General features: G+C 43.6%; 1 protein-coding gene across 4 annotated transcripts in view; it reads right to left on the bottom strand.

Moving 5' to 3' along the window:
• The window catches only part of FSTL4 (follistatin like 4), a 227,406-nt gene extending 216,090 nt beyond the window's left edge, over nt 1-11,316 (bottom strand). For all 4 annotated transcript variants that reach the window (XM_086470996.1, XM_086470993.1, XM_086470995.1 and 1 more), the window contains exon 1: nt 11,188-11,316. In XM_086470996.1, coding sequence (XP_086327122.1) covers nt 11,188-11,316 — 129 coding nt within the window. The remainder of the gene's footprint in view (nt 1-11,187) is intronic.
• Between the last annotated feature and the right edge of the window lie 1,748 nt (nt 11,317-13,064).

The raw sequence follows: 13,064 nt of genomic DNA, 5'->3' as shown, positions 1-13,064 counted from the left end.
TAAATATTTAATTCCAAGCAGTAACATTATTTATGGGTTAGTTACAAATACTTCTAATTTCCATCATTCAAGTTACTTCTTGCAACCAGTATTAAAAATAGTGAAATGACAGAGGACTCTAAAGATCATCTTGCCTGGAGTCACATTGACCTGGACAGTGCTCACTGATGGATGACTCAGGATGCACTGAATGCAAATTTAAACCTGGAAGACCCCAAAGTGCCATCAGGCCCCAGCACTGGCTCCACCATGGTACCACCACAGCACAGACGGGGAAGAGGAGCAAGCTCTCCAGACCCCTGCCAAAGGCTCCTAAGGGAAGCTTTCACTCTTGTGGCTGTGCCTTGTTTAACCTCATTTAATTTCCTTAGTGTTCACTGTTCTCAGGTATTTGTTTATCTGAGAATGAAATAACAAAAAGGTTTCTCTCCTTTTGATAGGAAAATAACACAAGTCCTCCCCAGGCATCTGAGCTTTCTGGCCCACCTGATGCTTAGAGTTTTATTTGTACTTTTTCACTTTTTTTAAAAAAAATAAAGTATCTCCCTGCAGACCACATTTAGACAATAGGAAGCATAGTGCTACACATCTAATGCAATATATCCACAGCCCCCTTCTGCGGTATGGAGTGCCCTGCCACAGGGTAATTGAAAATACAGAAAGCTGCCACTGGAGCACATGCTAAAAAATAGAGCTTTTTCAAAGCAAAAAGATAGAAACAAAAAGAAAAAAAAATCAGCTTATGGAAGTAACAGCAGTACCTGCTCAGCTATCTCCTGAAGGCTTTGCCTCCCTCACCTGGGCACATCAGACAGCATCAGGTAACTCAGAATAGGTGTTTTATTCAAGGATGTCATATTACACACACTGCACACTACAGTGTTGTAGCTATGCATTGACTGCCCACAGAAATGCTCCTTTCTGCCCTGTGTCCCTCCCCCAGGACCCCCACGATGTCTCAGCACAGGACAGGGCCCACCACCACCAAGGCATCCCTCCATCCCTGTGGACCACACCACATCACACGTTTCCCAGCCCAGCTCCCCTCAAACATGGTGACAGTTCCTACTTTCTCCATTGTCACCAGTTGTGTAGGCAACAGATGCTGCTGCTCCTTCCTACAAGCGACCAGAAAACAGTCTCTCAAAAACAAAGCTTTCAAACCCAAGAAGGATCAGAACAGCAGAAACAGTCTCCTTGGCGCCCTCCAAATCAGCTGAGGGGGATAAACAAAAAATGGGTATTTGCTTATAAAAATACAAAGTCATTATTCCCTGTAGGATGCTACCTCAGTGATCTTGAGAAGTATGTAAAATGGCATTCAGGATCAGTACAGACTTCAAAGCATTTATCCTCTTCAGGCAGCAAAACTCTCAGCTGCATAGACAGTTATACTTCAGGGACCCCTCAGAGCTTTTCAAAATATTAGTTTGAGAGGTGGGGCACAGGATAAAAAAAAATTCAGATACAGCCTGCTATCATTAAGCCCATGTACATGTAATATATGCAAAAGGGAAGAGTACTTTTAAAGTTCCCCTGGAGTCCCTCACTTTAACAAGCTGTTTGAATTCTCTGCAGTTCAAAAGCTTAGAAACACTAGAACTAATTACAACTATTACATTGATCAAAAGAAAAAAAGACAATCATACTCTATAAAAAATGCAAGTGTCAGCTCACTTGTATTAAATACCCTTTTGGTATTTCCATGAAAGGAACTGTACATACATCGTGAAAAACAAAGGATGGTCTTCAAAGTTCTCCTGCTTTTACTCTGTTCCCCTTATAATTATAAGCTCTAATGAATGTAAACTACCTCAAAAAACAGATGCAGGATTCAGAGGAAAAGCTTGTTAGAAATGCAATGGGAGACCGTGAGGTCAGGCTGCAAGTCATCATTTCTCATTACCTGGGAGAATATGAGCACTTCTATTCCCCAAAATATCCCCTTCCATGGAGGAAAGGCCAATGGCATTGAGAACCATAGAATCACTCAACATTTCAGGAGAGCACAAAGAGAAATGGGAAAAATGCCTGGCAACCATGGCAGGGCTTAAAGAGCAGCCACAAAAAGGCATCAGCTCCAGGCAGACACACAACTGTGGTTTCTGTCCCTCTAGTAACATGAAATTATGGCAAGGACTCATTTTTCTAAAGTCTGCCTCAGCCAAATCATTTCTTTCTTCTGTAGCAGAGAAAAGACGAAACAATACTGATTTTTCTCCTTGAGGGCATGTTGAGCATAAGACCTTTCTATTGGTGATCTAACATACCACTAGAAGACATTACTGGCAAGTCTGGCCATAGCACAGCACCGTGCTGCATGCTATGACTCGGGTGATCTCTTCACAAAAAGAAATAGCTGCCCTTTCTTTGAAGTATAAGATACTGCTCTCAAGTGAAAAAAAGTCACACAGAGGTTTTAATAGTGTTACTAGTAGAGAACCAAACTATTTTGATAAAAATGACACTAAAGTTTTCAGATGCATTGCCTGAGGAACACTTTTCTGCAGATGCCATAAAGCAGATGGTTATAAATGAGACTTATTTCATGGGCACCATTTAATGACTGCAAATTCCTTTAACTAAAAATCTAATTTTATCAGAGCATAAATCATATGCTTTGAAGGGGAAAACGGGTTTTGGATTTCTCATTCCTTCTATAAAGCTTCTTCATGAATACCATTTTAAACAGCATTTCATTAATGCAATACAACAGTTTTATTTGTCAAGGTTTGCTTTTAGCACCTCTTTTCCTCCTTTTTAATGTTCATTAATTGAATGCAGAATAAAAGGTCCTTCTGTTCTAGTATCTGAAGCACCTACTAATCATTGTTACATGGGAATCAATGTCTGTTTGCTCCAGCACTGCTTTTGACCAGACACGTAGCTACTGAAAAACTGCATCTCCAAAAGGCCAACCAACCCCGTGGTCAGCGCATTAGGGCAGACATAGCTTCATCAAGTACAATCACTAATCCTACCTCAATCAGGGGGGACCAAAAAAAATCAGAAACACAGTTTGCTACCCACTGCCACACAGCTTCACTCCCCCGTAGCTGCCGTGTGTTGCACATCAAACACCCATGTGAACCTTACGCAATTTAACAACTGTTTTGCACAAAGCACTTTCCTGCTCTCACAAAAAGGGAACGCCAGCCTTTCAGAGACAGCACCTAGATGTCCTGCCAAGACATAATAGCTGGTTTGTGTTATAGGTTCCTGATTAACACTGAATCATGAGTCCATGGATGAGCAGAGCACTTCTGGAATGAAGAATCAGATTTCATTCAGAACAAACATAGCGAGGGTGGGAACTTCATTGTGCAGAGTTAAAATACAACCACACGGAGGGAATACACAATATAGTACAGTACTGGGCAGCCACTGTGCTGCAAGCAGATTCACTGACAGTCATGAGTGATGAATCCAAGCAGCAGTACCACTTTCAGGTTGTTTAGTATCAGTGTAAATAAAGCCTTTAAACACCTCTGTACAAGCATATCTACATTTGGACTATATGCCCACAAAGGACACACTGTGCACTATACAAGGCAATGCTCTCCTACCTGCAAACCCCTGTTGCACGAAAGCAGCCTACCTGAGCTTCTGCTCTTCTGCTGCTGAAGAGTCCTCTCATCTCCTGGCTCTGCTGGAGAAGGGGGGAACGCAGCACCTCCCTAGCTCAGGCTCCCATTTCCACCAAAACACTTTACAGAGACAAAAGTTTTCTTTCTCAAATACTGTATTTTACTTTAGTCTTCACCAAATTCATGGGGTTTTGCACCCTTGGATAATAGAAGATTTGGCTTCAACTCTCCTGTGGTTGAGCAAACACAAGTTTGCTGACAGCCCTCTTTGGTGTCTTGGTGTACGGCCTTCGGGGTGCTGCTTTTGAGTGACTTTACCTAGAGAAGCCCAGGAAACAGAACAGCCACCAACCACTACAGTAAGAATACCAGTTTCCCTGTTAAGATGACTTCAGCTTAGCTTTATTACACCAATGCTAACCACCAGTTGATCACTTTTGCTTCAGAGCTGTATTCAAGCAAATAGGGGGGCAAGGAAGGACCATGTACATGTTCCTCTTGGCTTTATAACTATAGGCAAGACCAACATCCTGAAGGGCTAATTTCTGATTTGAAAATTATTATCTATGAAGCCCAAAAAATTGCTGTGGGGACTGTTTGCCATGTAGAAACCTAATTCCCACACCTCAGGGACAATCCCCTTTGATAACATCCACATATTCTCTCCAGCCAAGGAATGAGCAGGCAGAGCAGAGCAGTCACACAGATGCTCTAACTACACAAAATTATTATTGCAGCATGAGCAAGGGGAGGTCGTTCAGAAACAAAGCTAATCCAGGACAGTCCACAGGCAGCAGAGCTTCCCCAAAGCTTTGGAACACCCATGAGACTTGGGACAATATGCAGACACACAAACAAGCTGCTCTTGAAGTTCTCCTCAACTCTAGAAAAGCGACAGAGTCCAGCCTTTAGGCAGGTAATATTAACTATCTACAGCAGGTCAAAAAAGTGTCATTATGTATCCAGAATTTATAACTGCTTGATGCATGTATAAAGTCACACCAGTAGAAGCTGCTGTGCATGACAAAGCAATCTGCTAACCTGAATCCTACAACTGTGGGCTAGACATTCAGGTGTATGCCTAATACACACCCTCAACAGCCTTAAATAAAAATATGCCAACCCACTACTTAAATAGCCCACGGTGTGACAACAATCACAACCACACAGGCTTTGTCATACACATGGTTCTCCAGTTCAGGGCTGGATATATTTGTGCCACACGCTCCTGCCCACAAGGCATTCTGAGGCATGACAGCCCCAGCGCTGCAGACCAGGCACAACAAGGGATGGAGCAAGGGACAAGGCTCCCTGACCTAAAATACTGCTCCAAAAGTCATGCAGAGTCGAGCACTGTTCCAAATTACAGTAGCTACAGGGTACTTCATGCTTGGTTTTCACATGACACGCAATGCACATAGACAACCTACCAACAGGGAGGGGAAAAAGGACTGTTTCCTGATTTTTCTGTAACCGTTCTTCCTTCCGTCCCTGCACATCCACACGTGGCCACATGCAATTTCCTGCATTCTAACCTGAAGAGAAAAGCATACTTTTCTCTTCAAAGTGAGCACACTTTGCAAGGTTAGCAACTAAACAGTCACAATTAGGCTTGAAATTAGGAAAGACAAGTTCCTGCCTGCTATTTCTCCCTAGTTTTCCTTTGACTGAAACTGGAGGATGAGTGCTTATAATCCAGATATGCAGAGGCACCTCACAAGCAGGAATCACTGAGCAACAGCTCAATGTAGTATTTTAAGGTGCAAAACTTCACCATACAGTGTCTTTGTAGTTCTCTTTCCCGACTTCCTCCATTTGCAGACCAGTATTTTCAAGGATTTGTATATAACTGTGCATTTGCCACCCTCTTTTTGTTAGCAGCCTCTGATCCCACAAGCATGATGCTTAACATGTACCATCAAGTGCCAAACAGGTATCAAGGAATTCATAGGATAATTTTCCAGTGTTTTCAGTCTCCTGCCCTTCAATACTGATGTAGATTTACTCAGGAGTCCCTTTTTTATGACCACAAGCAAACGTTAACATAGGGGACTTTGCCAAAAAAAACCCAATTAATGCAGCAGATGGAAGAGATGTAGAAGACTAGGTAAGACATTTCAGATCCACAAGCTGCCTGAATTGCTGGACTGTAACCCTCTTACCAAATACTTTGTGGAAGAGACTGCAGTGCTTGTGCAAGGGGATAAATCAAATTCAGCCCATGCAGCTGGGCTCACACTGGGTCTATCACCAAATTAGATGTTACCTCTGCACACACCAAGTCTCCATGGACCTGCTCTTGGGATCAGCCTAACTGCTGTACAATTTCTAAATATACAACCCTGACTCATTTAGCAAATTTATAAAGAAGTGGCTGTTCCTATTAATGGATTATCATCCCAGGGATTTCCCCCCCGCCCTGCTTCAGAGCATGCTCTTCCTTATCACAAATGAGGGGTCAAGAAAATTACACTGACATGCAGCACAGGGCTCAGTGAGGCACTCTGCATACAGACTGCAGCATTTGCAGTGGTAATGACTAATACACAGCTTAGTTTGACAATCAGGATTTTCTGTTTACAACCATGAACACAGAATATTTTCAGAAAAAGATGCTACTAATGAGGCAGAGAAGATCCACTTATTTTTTTGAGCAGGCATGAGGAAAAAAAATAAATCACGCACTACTGTTCAGAGAAAGCTTGCTATCAGTACAGACACTGGCAATTTAGATTTGTCCTGTCTGGTATAAACATTGAGAGAAGCTCTGATGTATCACATCACACAGTATCATCTCCTCATCCATACGGTAGCTAATTGAGATAATTGCTGCATCTCTGATTTTCTCACTACTATTTCTGGACTTCAGATGAAAAACTCAGGTATATCTCCATAAAGTTCCACATTGTCATAAAGAAGCTCATGGGATACCGCTTTTTAGAAACTCCAAATCTGCAGTAGTGTTCTGGGGCTTTAAGCTATTTATAAGAATAAGCAGTTGTGCTTGGTCAAGAGGTAACACTATTAAGCTTTGTCCTTTTTTTTCCAGTCCTCATCTACCCTCATCTCTGCATCCCAAAATTTGGTTTTCAGGGGCTAACTCATCACTGGGGCTAACTGGCATTTATTAAACCCCCTGGGTACGCAGAAGGGGGTAGGTGGGGTTTGGGGATGCAGAGGAAGGACCCCAACATGTGTATCCAAACATTATGAAAACATTCCACAGCACCTTGAACTGCAGATACTCTGATAACCAGCACTCAGAGCAAAAGCTTCTCATCTCCACAGAGATAATAAACTAGTTAAGGTTTAGAATGGTCTACAACCAGCAACTGCAGCTTCTTAGAGATACCACAGAAATGCAGGTAACAAGGAGTGAATTATCAGTTCCTACCAAAGTGATACAAAAATAAATTTAAGTCTTGTCTCCCTTTACCACTCCCAGTATCCTCCTCAGCCCTGGGCAAGCAGGAACACAGGGAGCCAGCAGTCCCTGCTGCCAGAGCGCTGCTTCACCACCTGCACAGCAGTACCAGCACTGAAGGGGCCCAGGGCTGAGCTGTCCCGTTCTGCACAGACATAGCTGTTGTCCCTGCAGGAGTGTGGGGTGCTGTGCATGTCTCTGGTGTCTCATGTGACTTCTTAAATAGGTGGATGGGTGGCAAAAGCAGAGCATGGCATGAAAGCCAAATAAAAGCAATTAAGTATTTCTACAAACCCACAGTGCAGTTCCGGCTCCGTAGCTGGAGCAGACCACAGGGCGCCTGCCAGTCTGTACTGTAACCACTCAGGAGCTATCAGCAACATCCAAATATTTCCTTTAACAATTTAGCACAAAACAACTATACATGTACCACAACACAGGATTATTCTCCACTTTCACACTATCCAGCTAGGACAATATTGCTCAGGCTACCTGCCAGCAGTGCCCTGGTAAACATAACACAGAATTTAATTTCCGAGATGCAGCACTGTGCCGATTTGTGTTTGAGGAGCTCCCCGCAGCAGATGGGAGACCCACTCCTGGAAGAGCTGATGAAGACCTGCAGGGCTGCTCTGCTGCACCACAGGTTGCAAAGAGATGAGAAACTTGCCCCAAGAACCATGGCAAAACCAGCTTGGCTTTGGCACAAACACAGCCTCTTGCACAGGAAGCGGGGAACAGGACAGCTAGCTGTCAAATTTCAATATTTAGTAAGGTGGTTTTGTAAAATATCCCAGTAGGCTAAAAAAACCCAGTCTGAGCTACTAGTGTGGATTACCTTGTAGAGACTGAGTGGAGTAGTACCCCTGGCTTTCCATCAGAATCTCCTGGCCAAGTCCTCCTTCAAATCTGAACACCAGGGCTATTTCAGATCCAGGTTGTTTATGTCTCTTGTGCTATGCTCATGCTGAAAACTCCCTTCACAGACACTGCTGCTGGCAATGACTCAGAGGTAGTTTTGAGAACTCCTTCCAAGAAAGGAGAGGTGACCCCAGATCACACACTTGGTGCTTCACAGGCAACTCAAAGCCCTTCTGAGCCAACACAGAGCTGTCCATGAAACGTGGTCACCTCTAAAATGTCCACCTTTAGCATGGAATCCGCCTTGCTGAAGGCAGAGGCAAAACCTGTCCAAAAATATCACCCCAGACCGGCAAGTTCTGCACATTCAGGTATTCTGGCATACATTCCACTCAGTAGGACTTAGTCTCATGAGGGTTCAGCCCTGGGAAGCTTCACCTCCCAGCTTCACAGAAGTCCATGTGCAGCACCCAGAAGCTTCAAGAGCTTTCAGCACCCTCTGGAACCAGCCTATGACAAGCTTAATAGCATATGTGACAGCACTACTCTCCAAAACTAATATGGACCAGGCAAGTTGCAGCTTTTCAGTTAAATACTAACATCCTTTTTTTAAGTAGGTTTTTTATTTTAGTTCATTCTACACCCATGGAATTTCAGGCTGCATGCACATATTAACTCTCCAGGATGAAAAATACTTCAGAAAACAAACCTCCTCTTAGAAACACCCCATAGATTTGAGAGGTGGAAGGCTGAGCATCAAGGAAACACACCATTGCTATGCTAGAGAGTTAATTTCTCATGCAGGAAGGACTGCATACTGCAGTCTATGGCCTCAAGACTTATTTTTCCTTTATAAATGCAAAGCACAACTGCAATAATTCTACCACAGACCATGAAGAAATCGATTTAGCAATCTGAACATAAATTAAGCAATGTTTTTGATTCAGTAAACTTGTTCCTATGTAGATCAGAACAAGTATTAGTGAAGGCCACTGACCCATACCCAAGTATTTCCTTTGATGAAGTTCATAAGAATTTTAGATCAGAGCACACTACAAATTATTTGACCTGCAAATTAACCCTTTACACATCTTTAAAGCAATTTCAGTCCATTACTAGGAGCTTTCCTATTTGTGATGCAGTGTTTTAAATGCATGTTAATGGAATTACATATTAATCAGACCATGAATTTGGTAACTAACAAACTTCTCATGAATAAGTAGCTTCAATTTGAACAAAGCTCCGTATCACTAGAAAAGGATTTCCAAAGTCTTATTATTCAACAGATATGGCTAAACTATTTGCTGAGAGTCAAAATAAACACCTTTTAAGAGAAAACAGCAGTTCTGAGTTACACTGACCTACCTGAAAGCTATTCAGAGCTTCCAGAGTCATCTGTGTTTGGTGCCACACTCTACAAACACTGCTCTTTGTGGAACAAGCTTTCTATACAGTTATTTTTTTAAAAAACTCAGCATTATCACAACATCCCTTGAAGCAATTTTAACTGCATTTGTCACACATTAAAAATTTTAGTATTCACACCTGTTAATTTCTGTGCAAATTTGGACAAATAACTTTTCCAGCTTAGATCCTTCCACCTCAAGCAAGATCATGTAATTGGTACAGTGACTCCATGGTTTTTAAAAGGGAGATCAAATGAATTAACGTATTTGAAGTAATATAATAGTTCTGCAATTTATGTTAAAGTAAATCATTTGAGTAATGAATTTAATTCCTCAGAGTAACTTTTTCGAAAGAATCAAAACTAATTGGCACTAGTGAAGAATGAGATTTTATTTTGCATGCTTTTGCATTTTAAAAATTTAATTATTTTTATTTGAAAAGCAAAAGTGATCAGAGTCAACACAAGAAAATGTACACATGGCAGTGTACTACCTGAGTCTACACAGCAAAACACAACAGGAGAGGTGTGGAGGAGAACCGTTTTTCTTCACTTCTACAGAACAGAGAATGTCTACCTCAAGGAAAAAAGTGCATCTGAGAGATCTCAGAACCACAGCATCTCCAACTCCACTGAAATGATTTTTGAGTCCTGCTAAGCAGCAAAAAAAGCATCTTTTTAATTGGCTTAAACTGCTTTATTGAAGTAAAGCACACAACTGAGTATTTGTAGATGAGACATGACTGGGAGAAAAGGGATTCTCCAACTAGAACAAAATCCTGAAGCTTAAATAGATCCAATTGCAGTGTGAATCCATCAAGGGCTTATTAGCCTGGCACTGACTCATGTGTCTACCAGTACCTACGTGTTCTAGGCAATGGCAGTTAAAAAATACCAAAGTCTCCCTTCCCTTGCCTTTCCCACCATTCCCCACTTTCAGGCATTTGAGCAATCATCTAGCAAACTGATAATAATCAGGAACTAATTAAATAATTAAAGTGGTTTCAGCATTCGTCATCTTTTCATGAAAGTCACATTTCTAGATTTTTATGGCCTTATTCACATGACTCAGACCTGTGAAAATCTGAGCCTACTCACATCTGTGCAGCAAGCCACACTGCAAGCTCTGGACCAGAAAGCCGCCATCCCTGCTGGGAGAGCCTGCACCAGCCACTTGGAACAGAGACCTGCTTAATCCACATCACCGCCATGAGAGCCAACACTGTCACCTTCAGCACTGACAACAGGATCAGGTGCTTCTCCACTCCCACAAGCCCAGGGACTGAATCCTGAAGAGTGCGTTACCACCCTGCATCAATGCACAAGGAGTCCCACCTCCCCACCAAGCCAGGCATGAGGGGTCCTCCCCAGCTGGATGAAGATCCCCATCCCTCCCTATGGTCACTGTGCCCCCGATTACTTTGCACTTCGCAGGGGTTTGACATCAGAAGGTCAGGAGGGAAGCACTCCGGGCAGTAATTTCGCTGGTTCTCTCAGAACCACCTCTGGCTCAGGGGTTTTTTTTAAGCAGGAAAAGGACTTTTTCCTGTTTCACCTGGAGGTCCAGTGACCCAAATGAAGAGCCAGGACAAAGTTTGCTTATTAAATCTAGTTTCCTTAGCCCCAGCAGCCCCAGGACAGAGCACACTGTAAAGTTTCTGGGGCCAAGACAGCATCTCCACCACAGCCAGATGCACCATTTCCCTCCCGGAATCATGTCAGTATACTGAAAAAGTGTAAGAGCTTCTGCTTCACTGTTTCTTCACTGACCCCCTCAGCAGGTGTTTAATACAAGTATACACGGATAAGCCCTCGCTTGTTTTCTGTTTTCACAGCATGGAAAGCCTGAACACAGCACAAAACTAGAAACACAAAGAGTTGTAGCTGCAGCAGCAGCTGGTGTACAGTACCTCTTGATGCAACCTCCCTGCATCCGAATACAGCCTCCTGCTCCTGTCCGCCTCCATCCATCCCCTTGTGACCAGCGGGAAAACCCCAAGCAATACGAGAGAGAACCAAAAGCTTCTTGATTTCGTCATTTCACAGCTGTTGAAAACAAGAGAACAGTCAAAACAATCATCTCAACAAAACCCAGCTCAGATTCAATACCATGGCAGAAGCTTCAGCTGACAGCACCCATCCACACTTGGTCAGTGCTGATGGAGCTTTGCAAACTCCCATGGCACATGCAGCAAAACACCGATTTTCCTGTTTTGCACCCATGAGGGTACAGGCAATGAATTCCCACATTGTAGCAGCTTTGTGAAACTTCCACCCTAAAACTATCCTCCACAGGACATGCTGTTCCCAGTCTGTTCCCATACAGCACCTGCAGGGAACTGGAGTCCTGGGATATCCAAAATCTACTGTGGTCAAAGGGAAACCACATGAAAACACAGTATTATGGTGCTGCAGAAGCCAAAGATGACTTTATCCCATCTCCACAACCCCTAGCAGCACAGGGTCACTCAGGGACTCACACTTGTACCCTCAGCAGATCTTCAGGAAAGCCCCAGACACCCGCATTCAGTTCTTTGACCACCAGAGGCTTCCAGCAATGTGACAGAAAATGTCATTATTCCCCTCCCATTCAGCAGATGACACTGCCTCCAGCGGATACAGCCACTGCCACCCCCTTAGGCTATGCTCAGGTTTGCAGGGCCAGCCAGGGTCTGATGACTGACACCCAAAACACAGAACAGCCATTCTTCCCCTAGATGAGGGCACCCACCCAGATGGTCACCTAACCCACTAAAACCTGCAAGACATGAACCAAATTCTGTGCTGAAGAGGACTGAGGTGTTTCTCCAAACACCACATGGGCAAGCCCCACCTGGGGCTGCAACTTCTTCCCTCATTTGCCTCAGTCCCAGAGACATTTCCAATCCCTCCCCGACTCAGCAGCAGCAGCACCCCCCAGCAGTGCCCCACATCAGCTGCAAAGATGCTAGCAAGGATTTCCACCACAACTGCATCCACTTTAAGCAGTGGTTCTTGTCTTGTGGGTTTTGTTTTGGTTTGTTTTTTTAAATTAATTTGGAAGTAAAACCAACACAGTTACTCCAAGTGCTGTCAGATGGAACTGCCACGTGGTTCATACATGCACAGCCCCACACTGGTGCCCTGGAAGCTCAGCCAGGAGAGCCCCGTACTTCACCTGAACTTTTCTGGGGAACAGGACACCAGATTCTGTCATTATTTTTCACAATAAAACTACCAAAGGAGTCTTCAGGCCTGGTACCATTTCCACAGTAGCTGAGGGAAGTTTTGACCTTTCATGGCAGCTGCAGAGGATGCCAACACAGACCCGAAATGAAGCATAATGACCACTTAAAGCAAGCGATGGCATTTCTATAGCATGCAAGTGACAGGCTGCTGCTTGGTCTGAGCAATCTACATTAACGAGGCAGGTTACCTGCTAATGGCAAAATTAAGCCTAGCTGAATTAAGTCACCATGACATACCTTGCCTTGACAGGACTCATTTTACAGTCTTTTCACGCCATGTATTTGCTGCAGGGTATATCCAAGCCTTCGTGCATCACTTAATTTTAGAGCCATGACCAGCACTAACTCGGTCTTGGCCATTTCACCTGCCCAAAGACACCCCACCAACAGCACAAGCACAGCCTGCAGCCACCACACACCACGCACCCATGGAGCTCAGGCATTGCTTTTTCTCAGCACTAATGTAAACACCCTGAATTGAGAGTACTCAGGATGAAATCAAAATTTATTAGGCTTTCTAAATTCCAATTAGAAACCTCAGATGTAATGTAACTGGGGCT

This window comes from Leptosomus discolor, chromosome 10, assembly GCF_034619465.1.
Source record: "Leptosomus discolor isolate bLepDis1 chromosome 10, bLepDis1.hap2, whole genome shotgun sequence".
Taxonomy (NCBI): domain Eukaryota; kingdom Metazoa; phylum Chordata; class Aves; order Leptosomiformes; family Leptosomidae; genus Leptosomus; species Leptosomus discolor.
The sequence above is the reverse complement of the archived record's forward strand: the minus strand, read 5'-3'. Positions and strand labels throughout refer to the sequence as shown.